Genomic DNA, 19,733 nt, shown 5'->3' with positions numbered 1-19,733 from the left:
ATTAATTGTATAATTCTTTTGTCAAAGATAGTTTTTCTTGATCTAAATATTAAAATCTATATACTTGTCCAAATAATAGACAACAAGGAATGTATTATCTACATCCCTTGTGTTTATAATTGAGTTCCTTAGAAGCACAATGGCCTAAGTGTAAAATTGATGTTTTGAGATATCGGCAACTAAAGAATTGAGCTAAAAATGAAACCAGTTTTTTTTATTAACCATTATTATTATATTCACTTACACAAACATTCCTGGAAAGTAGGATCTGGTTACCCATATTAAAAGACGAAGTTATTAAAAGGAAAATACCAGTATTGGTAAGTCAGTAACATATAGAGAATACATCATTTATGTTTTTTAAATAACAAACATATAAAATCGGAATTTGGTGTTTATTGAAGGTAAACTAAATGCACGATCAAATACTTACCATGTCGGGATAGTATTGTGAGGTTTTTTTCCTGGTTTTTCCCTCATAATTTACTATGGAATTACTAACAGGAGAATTTTACTGTCATCATGGCATGTATTTGTCTTTTTAAAGACAAATTACATGTTATGATCTTTTCTGATGGATATTCTCAAGTTAAAGTTGATTTCATGTAATCGAATGAACTATCTTACAAGTAAAGTCGTCCCAGGAACGCAACTCAACAATATTGGCAACATCATTTTAAAGTCGTCAACTTTAAAATATATAATGTATATCTGAATTGTCAATAGAAATGAGTCAGATAAAATTAAATTATTAGGAAGAATTTTTCACCAAGTAACAAAAAAACAAAATTTGTTTAATTTACTGTTTGTATTTTGAGAACAATTTCCGAAGTGGAAATTTAAACGTCAAAAAACTTACTTTAACTTTTAATTGTGGCTTATTCCCATTTAAATAGTAATTAGTTTGTCTTCAGGTTTCTGTAGAGAATTTATGATAGAACTGGGAATGTAAAAAAGAAGACTCTGGAGGTCTTTATATTTTAGTTGCTGTATGGGTCTTCTAGCAGGATAGAGGACGTCCAAGTAGAAGTCGTCTCTTTTCATCTGAAAGACGTCTATTCTTTTTTTTTTTGAGACGTCAACACAATTAAATAATACCCTCTCGTTATTAGAATTTTTAAAATAAAAGGGCTCTTCTGCTTTGAACATTAGCCACTGTATTTTAAACCATTCTATTTTTATATCTTGCTCCCCGTCTTTTCAGTTTATAAGTAACTTCTCTAGTTTTTCAGTACAATTTTTAGAGGTCATTTTAAATACCTGAAATTTATTATTCTTTTTGGAACTGGAAATAACTTTCACCCAATCGTCTGGCAAAAAAATGTCTATAAAATATCGTTTTTGATATTCGATTACTCCAAAGTTTCTGTCACGTGGCAAATAGGAGTGACCGGAAACTAGAAACTTGTGATGTATGACTGTGGGACTGAAAGTACCTATTGGAGACACTCATGTATGTTCAAATAGATAACAGTTTAATATTTCGATTTTGACCTCCACATTTATCGCTGTACAAGACCAAAAACGGTGTGTTAACATACGTTTTTACGTAGTGTAAAATGCAAGAACCAATTTCTTGTGGGCCACGTGAGTCTGTGCCTTCATGCCCACAGATCACCTAACCATTAGTGGTCTGTGTTCATGCCGTACATACATGTGTATCTGACCTGTCGTCCACAGCTGTCTCTTGTAATAAGCCACTCCCGTATAAATACCAGGGGTAGCTTAAGTTTCCATCAAATCAAATGTAATTATTACTGTTGTGATATCTTTATGCTTGTCTGCATCTTCCTTAATTCCACTTCGAGCTGCTTCTGCCTTCCATAGGTGTAACTCTTTTTCTGTTTTTTTCTACACCTACACATCGTTTTATTTTCATGTTATAAGCGTCACATCGTTTGCAAGTGTCAGTAAGAGGATAACGGAAATGAAGATTAAAATTTTCATTAAATATTTTCGAAAAGATGAATTTCTGGTTCTTCACTTTGCACATACAAATTAAAAAGTTTTGAGATATTTAAATCAGGTGACAGATACTTTCGATTGGGATTTTTGTTGCGGATATAGTGGGATGTATATTTGGCAAATTTGTTAATGAAATCTTTTATATTTTGAATATTCGTTTCCCTTGTCTTATTCTTAGTGGGATTCTTGCCTTTTATCCAGTGGCGGGGTGATTAATTCGCCACCTCTTGATTTGTTTATTAAAGCTCTGGTGGGCCTTCCATCTGAAACTTGTAGAGCTGATTCTTTCGGTAATGTATAAATTCGTGTCTTAGAACGTTTTTTATGATTTTGAGCTGCTGTATGTCGTCCTTTTTTTAACAACATTTACTTGTATATTAATGTAAGCAGTCTGTAAATTAAAATCAGATAAATTGTAGAAACTGAAAAATATTTTTTCTTTCTTTAAGAGATAACAACAAATAACACTTTCGTGGACACCTACAAACTCCATGAACAAATTGTTTCTGAGACATAATTCTACCACGAGAATTGAAATATGATTTTCCTGAATTTCTTTCCAACGACTTAGATCTTTTCCAAACTGACTTATTTTTTTACGTTTTTTATCCCTACTTGATCCAGGTTCCACAAATCCATTTTCTTTGAAACTTTACCTAGTTGTAGAAGACTCATAATCACAGGGTGGATGGAAGTCAGAGCCAGAATCTGTTTTAAATTTGCTGGGTTCACGAGTGTACTGGATGTATCCGACAATGGCATTTCCAACCTATAACAAAAATATTCTCTGTTAATTAATTTAAGTAATCAATTGTCTTGAAGTTAAAGATTAACCTATACTTTTTACAAAATCGCTTAGAAAACGAGCCTGCTTTCTTCATTTTAAGGTTATAATCTTAAAAAATTTAGAATCCTAATTTAAATTTTTAACCGAGATATTTACAATCACTATTAATATAAAATACAATAATTTACTCACTGTTACACAAGATTGCACAAACATAAGGCCTGTAAAAGGCTGATAGTACTGTAAAAAACGAATGAACGCTAAACAAGAGAGATACAAACGCACAAGACAAGAGTGAGAATGTCTAAAATATCATACTGCACACTGGCCCAATTGTCACTTGGGCCACATTTTCATAACTAAACCATATGAAATGTTTACGTAGCCTAACTAAAACTCGCGCTATCTGTATGATAAAATGCCACCTATTGTACTACCTATTGAATTATACAAAAAAATCAGTTGGGCCACTCTGCTTCTGAGCGACTCAATTGTTTTGTTACCATTAGTTATTCCTCTTTTAAATATTTTTAAATATTTCTTCTTATTATGTAATCTAATTGTTGGGACAATATAGTTTTCTTTCACGACCTCTGCATTGCTAGCGAAGGCCTTTTCGAGCTGCTGGGGCTTTTCTGATTCATCTGTTGTTGATAACCAGTTCGATTAGAAGACTTAGAAGTGAGATACTAATATGTATCGGACCGGGTTGTAAATAATAACAACAGTATAGGAAATACTACCGACTTTAATTATCACTCCAAAACGTAATGCAAATAACAATATACCTTAAATAGACCATCGTCGAGTCTGTCGTCCTGAGTTTTCTCTCAGCTGATTGTGACGTAACCGCACTGCATGGTTGCCAATACATCACAGATACTTACCTTGAATTTTTTAAATATATACACATACACCAAATAGATTAATTACCTTACACTTAGCAACCCGCACGTAAGCACGTGTCAGATACGCGTCACAACTCCTAACATGAACATGAAAGATAATAGATACACTCAAAACATGGCCCTCATTTTACGTAGACCCAAATAATGAAATGGATGGCTTTTGGGATCAATCCAGGAAATCAGAGGGTGCTAAGAATCTGTGGAGTCGAAACCGCTATTCATAATCGGTAAAAAAAGCTGAGAATGATGAGGGAGACCAATAAATACATCAATGTACTACAAAACCAAACATTCTTTTTGAACAATCGAAAGCTTTGATAATCCACCTTGCATTAAAAATATTTTGAATTAAACTTCATTTTGATATTCAATACTTCAAAAATAATTCTGTTCTGTTGAACATTGAGGATTTGCCCATTGAATTTGAAGATGGAATTGTTGTCAACGTCGACCATCCTAACCATCAGCTGGAATCTTGTTCAAAGAATACTGATGCTCCTCAAAAGTCTCATACGATTCGAAGTAAGAATATAGTCTGGAGAATAAAATGTAATTATTGATTAGACAGTCAGACCTTCAAAGGAAATAATAAACTTTAAAATAATCTTTTGTAGTTGTCTACACATTTTATTTCCTTCGACTACTTTATTGGTGAATCACTAATAGACAAAATAGTTTCAGAATATAATCTATACTCAACACAAATAAATCCAAGTAAACCAGCTGGACTGATTAATACAGATATAAAATAGTATTTAGGTATCTGCATCTATATGTCATTGGTTCAAATTCCCAATTGCCCCAGTTATTGGTCTCAATCATTAGGGTATCCTCAAATAAAGAACGTCATGAGTGAGATATCGGCTATATAAGTTACGACCAATAGTTGAACACCTAAATAATAAATTTTCGTTAGAAGAAAACCTTTATGTAGATTGTAGATAAACAAATGTACACTTCCAAAGAAACTATATGAAGCAGTACATGCCTGCAAAACCTCATAAGTGAGGTTACAAGCTTTTCATTTTATGTGGTGTTAGTGGTTTTTCATATAATTTTGAAATCTACACTGGTGGTGAAAAAAATAAAAAGTTTAAGAGTTCTAGAAGAACCTGACCTAGGAGCAAGAGCCAACGTGGTTGTAAGATTCCAAGATTCGTGGTTCAAGAATTATTCCTGATGCTCAAAATTTTGTTATCTACTTTGTCAATTATTATACGTCTTTGACTTTATTACAATATTTAGCTAATAGGGGAATATATTCATCGGGTTCAGTAAGGCGTAATCGCATTCCAAACTGTAAATTGCCGTCGGAAGATTCTGCAAAGAAAATGAACCGTGCAGATTCTGTTGAATACGTATGCAATTTTGAAGAAGTAGAAATATCGCCAGAAAGGCAAAGCAGAGAGTAATCGATTGTCCCAGTGTTATTGAAGACTACAACAATCACATGGGAGGTGATATATACCTTATAAATACCCTTATTGGGTGTGACAAAATTAAATCCAAAAAGTGGTACGTGAGGCTTTTTTATCATGTACTTTATATGATTATTGTAAATTCCTGGCTTTTGTACCGGCGATGCCTAACTGAAAGAGGAAGTGAAACGCCTTTGAAGCTTGCCGATTTTTGAACAGAAATTGCAAAAGTTTGTGCAATGTTGGATGTAATCAACTGCCATAAAGAAGAAGGCCATCAGAATTGGAAAAAGACATAATTGAAAAAAGAAAAGATCAGCGACCACGAGTTACGTCCGACCTAAGGAAATTAGTCTTGATGGATAGTCACACTGGCCTTTATATTAAAATGTTCTACAAAGATGAAAAAGATGCCTAATTGTACTTCTTTTCGTATATATGCTGCTCCAAAAGTGGACTTTATTTTTGACTGAATAAAAACAATAACTGTTTTCATAAATTCCATAGTACCAAATTATTATGAATTATTGTACATTTTAAACGCTATGTATCATAAATGCTGCAATCATTTTTTTAACAGAGGTTTTTGATTAACTAAATTTTTATACCTCAATATACAACCCAACACATACAAATAGGTATATTTTTTGTGAGAATACATAAAATCGCGCATTATAGGCTTAACTTGAACAAATCAGGTAATCCGATATGCCTCCACTTTTTCAATCCGAAAACGATAAACTTTATACCAAATCGATGTTTTTTATGGAATATACTGTCTAAATCATATCTTTTTTTGAATAGTAACAAAACTTCCAACTATATTTTGAAATGGATAAAATGAGGTCTTGAATATTTTTTTGAAGTAGTCTACGATACACCGTATTTTGAACAACGTATCATCTTTATTTTTTTTTTTATTATCACTAAGATGAAGAAATCTCAGTAAAAATATATACCGATCACGCGGCATAACTTTTTCGAAAATCGACGTTTTAATAATACCTACTGTCTTTAGACCAATAGTCTTTCATGTCATCCTTTTTGAAATAAAGGCTTAAATAAGGAAATGCATATTTTTCATCTACGTCTACAGATCTGTGATTTTTAGTATTTCTTTGTGAAATATTTTCAATAAACAAATCATAGAACACGTTCGTTTGGATTACTCAAGTATAATGTTATTTAATCAGATGTATCGATTCAAATCGTTGTCGGCTGTCTTTTATCGGTATATCATTCAGCGAATCATTCTCATCATCGGATACTTAGACCATTAAAGCTAAGTTTTAATGGTCTAAGATCGAAGATGTCGTCGCCATTTTCTTGATAGTCGGCGAAAAAATCTGAAACCCAGTCGTCATCCTCGCTTTCAGAAGCGTCGAAACGGTCGTCCTCAGTCCTCACTCTAATTAATAATAATAATAAAATAACTTATTTTACTGTCTTCCAAGATAGGAGTAATACCGTCTTTCTGCGACAAAAAAAAAATATCAATAGACGCAACTTACTGTAACAATCAATTTTAAATCGACTAAAATTTTTAAGAACTCCTAAATGGATGATTGACCTGAATTTACGGTAATTCTCCGTCCTCTATGCATGCGACTGTCGATTTCCGTCTACGGACACAGACTTTCTTAGTGACTATGATGGTTTTACGCCAATATATGTCTCAATATTTTTTTACTTTACTTTTAATGTTCCCAATATTTTTTTCTTAAATCCTTTCTTTAAATTGTTTCTTAAATTCTTGCAATTTAAGATCTTCACTTCACTCTGGCACTTTTGATTAAAGTATGTGCAGCAATACGAACATTCATTTTATTGTTTTACCAATTAATACGAGGCAAGCAAGCAAGCAATTTATTTTAATCCAGCCTGTGAGACTTGTACACCCCTTAGAATGACACTCGGGTGTTACAATTTATTGGGGAGGAGGATTAACTCTTGTACTCAGGAGGATTCCACCACGCCCCAATGCTCCAGACCATCCATTTCCCCCCTATAGCACTCTGATGCACGATAGGGGCTCTCTTTCAGCAAAGTGCTTGTCGTGTGGAAGTCCTGGGTACAAATACTCCAACATGATATTCTATCCCGATCAAAGCAAGTTAGCGTAAGGCGCTCTTTTCCTGCTATCTCTGGTGACTTATCATCGAATCTGAAATTGCTTGCTCAGGCCACAAGTCTCCGTTCCATGTTCGGCGACTTGGCGCTCAAAATATGAGCCCTCGTGACCGAGTTTAAGGTTTTTTGTTAGTAGTTGTGTAATTTTTTTGGTATTATCGTTAGTCATTATTAAAATTGCCAGTGCTATGTGCTGGGTTGTCTTCTGTTGACAGAGCTACAGTGGCTTATTCCCATTAAAATATTAATTACTTTAAGATGCCACAAAAAAATAGCTGAAGAACAATATTAGGAAACGTTATGGGGCCAGCGTTATTCAAAAATTTTAAGAGATTGGAAATTATTTATGAAAAATTGGCACATTGTCAAATTTCAATCAAACTTTTACAAAAATTTTGATTCTGCTTTTATGATTTTATTTTGTCGACCAATTGTTTTTGTGTTATATAGGTAAGCATGTTAATTTTAAGAATGTGATATAGTATATAACGTAATTTGAGTTCTTTATAAATATCTGGTTAAGATTTATTGGCGACCATCTAGCTTTGAAGTTTTGGAGTATTCCGTATTCCTTTGATTTCTGTCAAAATATTATATAATATTCATATTCCTACCAACTCCCGACGTTCCGATAATGAGCAACGATGCCTTTGTATTGTCTTTGTGTTACTACCTGGTTTTTATCACGTAAAAGCATTTTTGGGCCGTTTCAACATTTGGATTAAACTTACAAACTTACTTAAACAATATTTATGCATTTTATATGACGTGACTCGTGACCCAAGAGTATATCACATGTTCGTGGACGGGCGTGAACGAGAGTTGAAAACCACGCGGCCATTCCAAATTTATTTCCTTTCTCATTTGTGTTTTTATATAGAAACTCATCATGATTTTTACCGGTTATAATTTTATCGGTTTTCATCTTTTGTAGCTTACCACTTGGAATATAGCTTTTTAATACTTAGTGATCTTCGGGATCTTAAGAGACAAATTTCTAATAACCTAGGAGACAAAAATAAAACATTAAAAGTATACATTATTTATTTTTTGGAACCAAAGTATATAAGCAACAGAAAACACATGGTCAATACAAGATTTAATTTTCGATTTTGTTAATATACATACAACAAAGAACTAAGAATGAGCAACAGACTTTTTTTGTTAATAAAAAACAATGACTTTTGCACAGTCCAATAAAAACGTACGTAAATCATCAGTCTCTATAAAAATATGGAATTGTACGCTCGGTTTTACATTAATTTATGATTATTTTTCTTGAAGATCTAATATTATTCTAACAGCAGCAAACTTCAGTTATGGTAGGGTGGGAAATGACGTATTTTGGTCTTTGAGAAATGTGAAAATTGATTTAAAATCACGAGAGTTCAAGTTTATAATGTGTGATTGTCTATATGAAACGATTATTAGATATTAGAAATAGCAAGCAGTATCGGATCATTGTTTAAGAATTTGTAGAATACAGCATACAACAGCATTGTAAAACTTTTTATACATATTTTTTGAATTAGTTTTGTTAGATTATTACATTGCTAATATTTTTATTTTATTGAGTAATGGAGAATTCAATGTTAGCTTTATACTGTAATAATCTCCGTGTTTATTACATTTAAATTAAATTTAAAGATCTTTTCATTGGACGATTTGGTTTTAGAAGTGAACTGTAAATCTCAATGCATCTCTGATGTGTTAGAGTGTATTTTCTAGTCAGTGATATATACAGAAAACGCCAATAATGGGAAAGTTTCGTAGCACATATTTTAAAAGAACCAATTTTTGCAGCATTTTCTGACTAACTGAATAGAAGATAATACTAACACCTCGCCAATAAATGTAGAGCTTCCGATAGTTTCGCCGGTCTGAAGCGTCCAGTAACTCAAGGCGAAAATACGTCATTTCGCGAATATAGACATAATTAGAATTACCGGTACGTATTTATCATATTTTGAAAATTTCTATACAAATAATTTGATCAAGGGTCTATTATTTGTTCTTATAGCTATTATTTAATCTGATTTCATCTAAAAACGTCTCTGTTAGACTTTGTTATAAATAAGAGTGTCTATTAAAAAAGATGGTGACGAATTTAGTCCTGAATAATCGCATTACCCAAGTATGTTATCTCATTTAGGCCTTTTATGTTTCCTATTATTGATTTTTTAGACTTATAGGAATTCACTACTATTTATACTATTAGCAACTATTATTTTTTAACACATGCATATTGTCACCGGATCACAAGAATTGTTTACACGTTTAAATGGTAATGGGAAAGTTACCATTTACAGTGGCATAACTCTAAAGTTTTTGTGTTGCTTTTGGAAACATTTTTTAAACCGATAATTTTGTAATACGTAAAATCGATATAAGTAGAATAATCGATTAATTACAACAAATCCCTATAATTACAAATGAAGATTAATATGTAACAGCAAAAACTTTCAATGTGCCAAAAATAGTAAAAACTGTGCAAAAGCCATCACTGAACAGTTAATGATGAACTTATATTATGTACAAATGATTAATATGCTATAATTCGCAACAATATAGTCGTAAATAAATTAACTACAATATACAACTAATTTTGTACAACTAGTCCCTATTTAATATTAAGTAGAGCACAGGGTATCCAAATAAATTCAACAAATTTCGTCCGCTGTATGTCAAAAATATGGTTCATATAGTGAGGAAGTAAATGTATGCATACTATTTTCAATATATTGACACCATTAAAATCACAGTGTTAATAATATCGTGATAAACAAAGTAGGAAACGAAACAACCTAAACCGTATCACCTTCAGTTTAATAGGCATGAAGACAGTCTCATAATTTACTAAATATAGCGGTAGGATATGAAATATAAATAAGCTGCAATAAGCTTTCTCTGTCAAAGTCTGAAACCATATGAAATCAACACCACTATAGCTACCGAACGAAAAATCCTTAGATCCTGTATGAAGGTGAGCTGGCATTACCCATCACCGCACATACATACACTGGCTAATATAATACAAATCAAGGACAGAATCCTATCCCCTCAGTAGGAGGTATGTCCTTAGAACCATTGCCGGCTCGAAGAACAGAGCCAAACGAATATTAAAGACTCCATGCAATCGCCGACGGCAAATACTCACCTTCCTCAAAAAAGAGAAAGAAAAGTTCCGTTCCCTCCAGCCAAACTTCTACACAACACTGGACAAGACCTCCCTCATGAGTATTTTGAAATTCTAGAATCAACCCCCATCAAATATGGCAGTTAACACTGCACCCCAAAAACGCTGATCAAGAGCCGTTCCATTGTATGGCTGGTAACCCCTGAAAGTACCTCCTTGGCATGCTTGGCAAAGTTCACCCAAATTCCTCTTGTGCGCTTCAGAAACATCGCCTACACAGGTACGCCACCTTCTCTATCTGCTCCTTAGTAGTCCACTACTTCTCCACTCGAACATCACTCAACACGTTTCTCCCCGCCACTACTCCTAGAAAAAAAAAGAGGAGTACCCTTTCTTGAAGAAGCATAAGCTTAAGCAAGCTAAAAACTCAGGATCCATCCTGTCAAAGTAACTATAAACATTCTACCGAGTAAGTCGACCATTTGACAATTTCACACATATTTATCATTTACTTGAAGAAAATCGTGAATTAGACTAACTTTTACATAAACATAAACAGCAAAAAAGTCAAAAATAGACTTCTGGCAATATTAGAAATTAACTGCCTTAAAAATGCATACTTCTCAACTGACTTAATACTCAACGACCAAATAGATATTAAGAGATCACCGTTACTGTCTCTAATGGGTATACCCATTATATATATATATATATATATATATATATATATATATATATATATATATATATATATATATATATATATATATATAAATTTCCTGAAGTTTTTGTTTTAAGTCTTCATTTGATACAATAATTTCTATTAAATTTTAAAATATATCTATTTGTTGATAATCTATAATTGGAAAAATTTAGGTGCTGTGATTTAAGTAAGAAAAAATGATGGCGTCAGTATTTTCCTTTACAACGTAGAATGCATAACGCAAGGTAACAATAAATGAGCATCTTTTCAAAATATTTGAAATTTGGAACATATCGAATTTACCCAATACATCCGTGTCCTCACTATATCAATAAGAATCTAATTTATTTCTTTCTTTGTAAAAGCAATTGTAATTAGTAATTGTAATTGTAAAAGTAGTTTTCCTTCTTTCCCGTTCTCTTTGTTTTGTTCAGTATTTAATTAAAAAATGTGTCTTATTATTTCTAACAATTCTATGAATAATGCCTAAGATTGTAAAACCAATCTATATAATTACATATATCATCATCTCGGTCAGAATTGATAAGACCCGTTTTTCATTTATGTTTAATGCTCCAGTCAACGTACGTAATCGAATGCTAGTTCCCGTTAAAGATTGAATACTGAAAATCTGTAGCTTATTTCAATAATCTTATATTAAGATAATACCAAGAGGCGACAATATTAACTTTTATAAAATTTAGTGAAATAGTTCGCCAAAAATATTACATGTCATTCGAACAGAATTCAAACCTTTGCAGCAAATCCCAATAGGGTTTAACTCGATCACCTTAACCACTCAGACATCACAGTTTGACTCAAGATGATTTATAATACGTAATCTCTAGCTATAATAGCTTCCGATGTGTTTTTCTACTTTTTTTGGAACCGGATGTAAAACTTACGGTTTCATAATTTTATCCTACGTAAGATTTCGCTGAAGTCGAATGCGTTATAAAAACAAACCGCATAGAACTAAAGGACCAATTTTTTTGTAAACTGTACTTTCGATCTAAAAGTATTAAATACCATTGTCCCATAATGGCAGTAAGTGATCCATAAGAACACCTTTTTTTGTACTGCCGATACTTTCTTTTTGAAAATATGATTAAAACGTAATTCCTACTTTTGAAAATGTTTGAACATGGTCTTTCATTCTCCCTGGCTTTAGCTATTCATTACATTTTACATCTACATTTCTACATTTAGATTTATATTGATAATGATGGTTTAATGTACAGAATGAATATGTAATGTTTCTTCGCACATATTGCAGCATTGGTTAAGTAAATCATGGCAATTAAACAATAACAGGCACAAGTATGTCTGAATAAACAACAGCAATAACTATTTTAGTTACTTGTGGTAGTTAATAGGGGCTACTTACTGCTTATTCTTCGCGAACGTAATTTTCACCAGACGAAGAACTCCGGTAATCGTGGCGAAAATACGTCATTTCACATATCTCAACATAAATCACGTCTGCTTTGTTTTACTTTTTTGTCTTACGATGACATTTAATAATTTAAGCTCAAAAATAACACTAGCATATTTGGTTTAGAAAACGTGAATTTTAATTACGTAAAAATAACAGTTACATAAACAAATCCGATCCAGTAATTATTTTTTAAGTATGTTAATTTTTTAAATTGATTCCGATAATCCGAGTGAATATGAATTGAATAATTGAAATTTATTTTGAATTTGTTGAAAAAAAACTAGCTTACAGCTTCCAAACTTGTTTGTATCAAATTGAACAAGACTTTTAGTTAAAAATTATATTGGAGAATTCAATGCTGCCACAGCAATAATTCTAAAAGCAGGATACCTTTCATAGTTTAAGACTTAATATATTTTTTTTTAGTTCTCTCGAAATTGTAAGTAAAAACTTCGGCTTTCGTAATTTTTCACATATCTTTAATACTAAATTTAAATTTGGCAACAGTTTTTCTGTATCAGTCGCAGTTCTACAACAGGTAGTTTTCCCCAAACAAAGCTACCAAACAAATCTAAAAGATTGAACTTGTCTTTAACTTCAATAGTTTTATTTCAATTATTTCGATCAAAATAATTTTAAAAAATCTTATTAAAAAACATTACTTCTAATATATTCATATTCATTCTCGATTGATACAAATGTGTTTCGAACTGTAATACAATAGTATCTTAATTCGGTAGACAGAGAATCCAAGCTATTCGCTTTATAGGCAGTTGAATATTTTCAAACAAATTGAAAGAATTAATCCTTAGCCATACTAAGGCAATCGGCTTAGTATGCAGTCAGTAGATGACGTCCAAAAACTTTAACCACACATGAAATCATCAAAAAGTGTTATATGGTTTTGAAAGATCGTCGTATAAAGGTGCGTAAAACACTGAGGTTCTGAGGATATGCAGGTAACTTTTTCGTCAAATCTTGTACCAGGAATTTAAGATTTAAACGATTTGGGAAGATAGGTGCTGCATGTGGTCACTCAAACGGCATGTCACTTTCTACAAAAGGACTTTTCTTATTTGACTGACTCAAAATACGTAATCATAACATTTTTCAACTACTGAAACTGGATTTGTTTCGGAATCAGCTTTGTTTCGGATCTGCATTATGAAGTGCTTAATAAGTTTTCACTGTCAGGCCAAGCACTTTTTAATCAACCTTCTATATGAATTATTTGAATAAACTACATGGGTATTAAATCTAGCTGTCTTGAGATGGTTCAGATAGAACTATGGAATTTTCTGCTTATTTTAGTATTATTAAATGGTTCCCAATTAAGAACATAGCTTCTGAAGAAATATAAATAGTTCCCAATTAAGAATATAGGTTCCAAAGTAAAGTAATGTCATAATTTGTCAACGAATTTTGATTGATGTTTTTTTTATGTAAGCGTACCTATTTACTACAATATAATTTATTAAAATATACAAATGTTATAAATGAAAATTTTTCGTTTAATCAAATGATAGAGGTCATTATATGTAGCTACATTTTCATTTTTTTATTTACAAAGGAAATTCTACTATGATGATCAATTTTATATTTTTGTTACGTCAAGTGGACGAAAATTGTGGAAGGCAATGATACCTCTGGTATTAATTCACTTTTTGTGTAAATCGTCAGACAAGGCAAAAATTTGTTCTAAGTTCATTAAAAATAATGGTAAAATTTTACAATCTTAGTTAATTTTAGCACAACAGCCTAGTTAATGGTAATTTAAACATTTTTTTATATAAAAGTCCCTTCAAACTCTTTTGCTTTTATTAGTTAAGGCCCGATTCCTGATACCGTAGAAATTTTAATAGTATTTCATCTAGCAAAATAATTAAGGCAACAAAATATAAATACATTAAAAAAGAATAATTTCTCTAATTGATCACATTCATTTTGCTTCTCTGCATACTATATATATTTTTGATCCTTTTCGAATTTTTATTATGTGCCTTTCAGTCATTCTTTAACCTAGCAACTTTCTTTTCCTCTTCTACTATTTCCATTTTTGGATGAGTTCGGCCGTTTTAATTTTTACTTAAGAAACTGCCACCTAACAGGCAACAGTAGGTTTTTAATTTATTTTCTAGATTCGATGGTACCTATTTAGAATTCCACTATCATTGTAATATGCATTAGCATCGGACAACAGCATATAGTCAGGTATTTGCGGTATTTTTAGCGGTTACTACGTAGTTTAGGAGACACAAAATGGTATCTACTTTTTGACATTCAAATAGGTGGCGCTACGTAGCGTAACCACTCCGAAGTGTCAAATGTTATTAAGAATCCTGCTTTTTCTCTCGTTAGTGTGTCCTCGATCAGGTACAGCCTGATCAGCATCAATTAAGGCGAAATTGTATCCCATGGCGACGAAGTATTACTTATTGCTGCAAGAGAGTATATATCACCAGCCGACTGGCAAGCATGTATATGTGGAAATTGTTGCTAAGAATCTTTTTATTTCACATTTTATTGCAAGTGATGTATTTATACTTTAACATATCTTTTTGATGGATTTATAACAACTTACAACTCTCCAGTAATACTTTTAATAAAATTAATTACTTTACAATGACTTTTTTTACAAAAATCACACAACTGATTGTTCTTCCATGATTTATTAATAAAAATATTTATATTAATAAATCAACCCATAGTCGTAGTTCCGCTTTTATAACATATGTCTTAATACAGACGATAATCTTTTAACTGGTATAAAATTGTTTCCTAAAGTTGCACGCTTACTTTAAATTGCGTCGTCTTACGAAAGACAATCGTACTGAAGACACCCGTCATTTTTCTATTTATAAATATGATTTTGACCAAATCTCAACTTGTCCCAAATATCGTTTTAAGAATTAGAAAAAAATAGACAAATTTTCTCAAAAATTGAATACACTATTCAATTTCAACATTTGCTGTGATGCAAGATGTATCTGGTTTTTATTTATTTCTTGTACTTCTAACCCTGTATACCAGTGAAGTTAAAAATATTTCATCTGAATATTTTATATCTTGAAACTAACATTTTCTTAATTCATTTATATTTGGCAAGTTAACTTCATATAATCCAAGAAAAAAGTGTATTTATTGATTTTTCTTGAAGTTTTTAAGTTTATTGACTCCTACCTGCTAATGCGGTTTTATTTGTATAAATAGGTAATAATGTATATTAACAGCCAATAATTTTTTGTTAGAAAATGATCGAAGAAAATCTAAAAATATCCAAAAAACAAAAAAAAACAAATTCAACTTTGTACTAACATACTTTATATTTACAGAAATATAATAAAAAATGGAAAAATTAGTAATAAACTCTGCCTACTACAATTTTTTGATTGGAACGAGCCTTAACTTTAAATTGAGGTGACATTTGTAACAATTCATTTGAATATAGAAGTAAACTTTATAAAAATTATACAAAACCAATCTACAACTAAAAACATAATTTTTTGGCTAGCTTGAGCATCAATACAAGGGCATTTAAACTTACGTAAATCAATTTTATCGATAAAAATTATTACCAATAAGTTCATTGTCATTTTCTACAGGAACTTTCAAAAAAATTATTTTTGTGACTGAAAAATTGTCTTTTTTGTGTAATATCTGTTGTTAAATAAACTAGTGTTCTATTAATATTAATATTTAAACTAGATGAACTCTACTTAAAAAAACTGCTGTCCTTCTCTGGTCCCATTTTCGACACTATATGTACATAAAAGCATTGTTATGCATCAAAAATTATATAACACGATGAAAAGATTTAACAAGATTTCAGAATACAAAATTAGAAAATAAAAAGCAATAACTTTGAATTGTAAAAAGGCTAAACATTAACAAGGTACAAACAACAAAGGTAATATGTTCACTATATATCACTAACATACAACTAGCAGCGAGAATTTTCTTTAGAAAAATATTTAAAAAGTAAACACGGAATAGAGCTAACTCGAGTAAGGAAAAAGTAAAAAAGAAATTGAAACAGGAGCTCAAAAATTTTGATTACATGTTCAACACAAAGAAAAGAACATCGTATCATGTCTTTTTATGTTGATAATGACATTAATCGTTAATAATTAAGTCATGTTAATTCTTTTTCATTTTGAAATTTGTATGTTAAGTTAGTTATGATGTTAAGCTACTGACGGAATTCCATGTGATTGTAACATGTAAAATACTCTTCTAACAATAAATGTTGCTTACGTGTTCTCAAATCTTAACATACCTAAAATATGTTTTATTATAACTAAACTATTATCACTGAATTTTGTAGATATACTGGTGATAGAAGATATACGTTTAATTGCTCTTGTAGTAAAATATTTAACCAAAACTATAAAACAAATTTATATTTATATATACCCAATATTATCCAAAACTATTTACTTCTACATCAATAACAAAATGCATCCAACCTCAAAAAATAAATCTACTCTGGATCTATTTCTCAAAAGCAGTCGAAGTTGAAGGCCGTATCTCAGCTATTCTGGTTTTGATATTGAATCTGTGATGGAGAGGTAGTATATTCCATGCCAAATGTATGTTCCATTTGCAGGTGGCTGTCTTGATTTAGATCCACATAATCTATGGTATCCGCCTCGTATTTGATGCCTCGTTTGAAGCGTCCATACAGCGAGGAATAAGGCAGGTTATAGTGGATGGCCGCTTGGTTGATGGACATGTGACCTAACCTGAAAAGTTAATGGCATATGAATGAGTTATTTTTAGTACCCATTTTGATTACGCTTTAAATTAAATAAATTAATAATAGAGTAAGTTTGATCTTCTATGAAAAAGAAATGTTGAATATTCTTTTATATAATATAAAGGACGATCAAAACTATAATACATTATGTAAAGCGTACAAAGAAAAGGATCAGCATCCAAAAGATCTTTTATTTACAGCAAACGCCAATTAGGGTGAGGTTTCGTCGCGATTATCTTAAAAGGACCCATTTAGCAACATTGGTTAAGTAAATCGTGACAATAAAGCAGTGGTGGGCGTAAATCTGTCTGAATAATAGATACCACTAACCCTTGAAGGTATGCTGATCTTTCTGAGCAATGAAATAGAGAAAGCGGTGTAAGTTATGCTCGGAAAGAAATAATGGAAATCATATTTAGTAGAAAATAGACCTAGATTTTGTTTAGAACAATGTTTCAGAATATTTCATGACTCAAACGCATGGTTTTGGCCATTAGCTTTACCAGTTTTTATCCTCGGGAAATGTATGTTTATATTTACACGTGTTACATTTTCTAAATTATTTCTCATTATCATTATAATTCTCCTTTTCTCTTTGACGTTATCCCTACACAGAATCGGTCCGTCTAATTAGATTTTTCCTTGAGGTACTGTCTTAGGTCATACTTTCCTACTCCTGCCGGTCACTTGTACCTCATCACCTCATATGCTCTCTAATTTGGCATCAACTGATACTATACCTACTTTCCTTTACAAATTTCTTTCTAGTTATATCTTTTTTTGCCAGTTATCTCATCCATCGAAGGATTCCCATTTCTGCCACATGAATAAAATTCATTGTCCTTCTAATTTTGAACTTCTCAATATTAAGTGCCGTACTTCTTAGTTAGTCTTATAGGAATAATAAAGAATTTGCTTTTCAGTTTCATTTAAATCTACCTGTAATACACTACACCACTCGCCTTCTTCCATTTCTTTCATCCCGCTACAACATGTACCCTTATCTCTTCCCCCATTACTTTATACTACACATCCTAAATGTTTAAAATTATTACTTTTCACAATCATTTCACCATCTAAAGCTATCATTTTCTTTGTAATAGTAACTCTAAAAGATTTTTAAAATATTTAAAAGAGAATTCTAGATACTCTATTTTTGGTTTACTAAATTTTAAACCTTTTAGTATTTTATTCAAGCGTCAATTCCAGTATTCCAGTCTTTACTCTAGTTTCTTTCAAAATTTACCTGTTTCATTTGGTTTTATCTAACACTAGTTGTTACTCCTTCATACATCTATTACAATTTTCACATACTCACGAGGACATCCCTTCTCGAGCAACCACCACAGAACCTTCAACACCTTGCATCGAACGAACTAAGAAGTTTTACAACCCTATAGTTTGTGCACGATCTCCTTTATTTTGTACACAGATTCTAAGATACTGCTTTTCTATTCATATGGCATTTATCCCATTTCCATAATTGTATTAAACAACTTATTCCCGTCTCTACTAAAGCTGTGCATACTTCTGCAGGGATATCATCTCGCGAATTGATTTACTTACTTTATTTTTTGTAGTGCTTGAGCAACTTCTTCGTTTGATATTTTAGCAACCATTGCCCTTACTGTATCCGTTATTTTAACTGGTTTTCTGTCGTTTAATAAATTTTCAAATTATTTTTCCATCGTTTTTCGTGCACTAGTACAACTTTTTAAAAACATTAAAATGTAATAATTATGTTAATCGATTATTCTTTCGAATTACTGTTATTATCAATTCTTATAATTTTTCTGTATAGCTACATTACTATCGCCCTGTTATTAGTTATTTATTAATGATTTACACCTATTTAGTCTTTACTTTACAGTTATGTTTAATAATATATATATATACTAAATATATACCACTTACCTAACGGCCTCTAGAGCTTCTCCCATGGCATCCTCAGACCAAGGCGTAGGATTCGACCTTGACAATTCTATTCCTTCTCTTTTGCATCTACCGTATAATGTTCCCGTGGGGATGCCGAATTCTGTTGAAGCTTTTTGTACAGACGTCTGGCCCGTTCTTATGGACTCTAAGGCTTTTTCTAAGTCTTCAGGTGTCCAAGTAGTCGGTGCCGCGTTGAAAGGTGCTGCCAGTCTTATTCCTTCTCTTCTCGCTATTTTGTACAGGGTGCTACTGGGAATGCCTACAAAAGATAATTAATTATATTATTTTATAAGTCTTATAAGCAAATAGGTAAATATAAGCCATTTAAGTATTCCTTTAATTTCGGGATTAAGGGATAATCACTTGATGCTTGTTCCGGACTGTAGGGGGATGGGGCACAGTCCAGACAATCGTCCTCGCTGGCGTCTCTGGATCGTACGTCTTAGTTTTTTTATGTCTCGCAATATCTGTCGGAGTTAACTGTTAAGCCATGAATCAAAAAGTCGATTAACAGTAGGCCGTTCCTGTCCCAAAAGATGGTTGCTTACACTTCGGCT

At 31.7% G+C, this 19,733-nt stretch overlaps 1 protein-coding gene across 3 annotated transcripts in view; it reads right to left on the bottom strand.

Moving 5' to 3' along the window:
* Positions 1 to 8,234: 8,234 nt before the first annotated feature.
* The window catches only part of LOC140437078 (uncharacterized), a 223,685-nt gene continuing 212,186 nt past the window's right edge, over positions 8,235 to 19,733 (bottom strand). For all 3 annotated transcript variants that reach the window (XM_072526333.1, XM_072526335.1, XM_072526334.1), the window contains 2 exons: positions 19,156 to 19,435; positions 8,235 to 17,227 (listed from right to left, as the gene is read on the bottom strand). In XM_072526333.1, coding sequence (XP_072382434.1) covers positions 17,014 to 17,227; positions 19,156 to 19,435 — 494 coding nt within the window. In that variant the 3' untranslated portion in view covers positions 8,235 to 17,013. The remainder of the gene's footprint in view (positions 17,228 to 19,155; positions 19,436 to 19,733) is intronic.

This window comes from Diabrotica undecimpunctata, chromosome 3 (assembly GCF_040954645.1).
Source record: "Diabrotica undecimpunctata isolate CICGRU chromosome 3, icDiaUnde3, whole genome shotgun sequence".
NCBI classification, from domain to species: domain Eukaryota; kingdom Metazoa; phylum Arthropoda; class Insecta; order Coleoptera; family Chrysomelidae; genus Diabrotica; species Diabrotica undecimpunctata.
The sequence above is the reverse complement of the archived record's forward strand: the minus strand, read 5'-3'. Positions and strand labels throughout refer to the sequence as shown.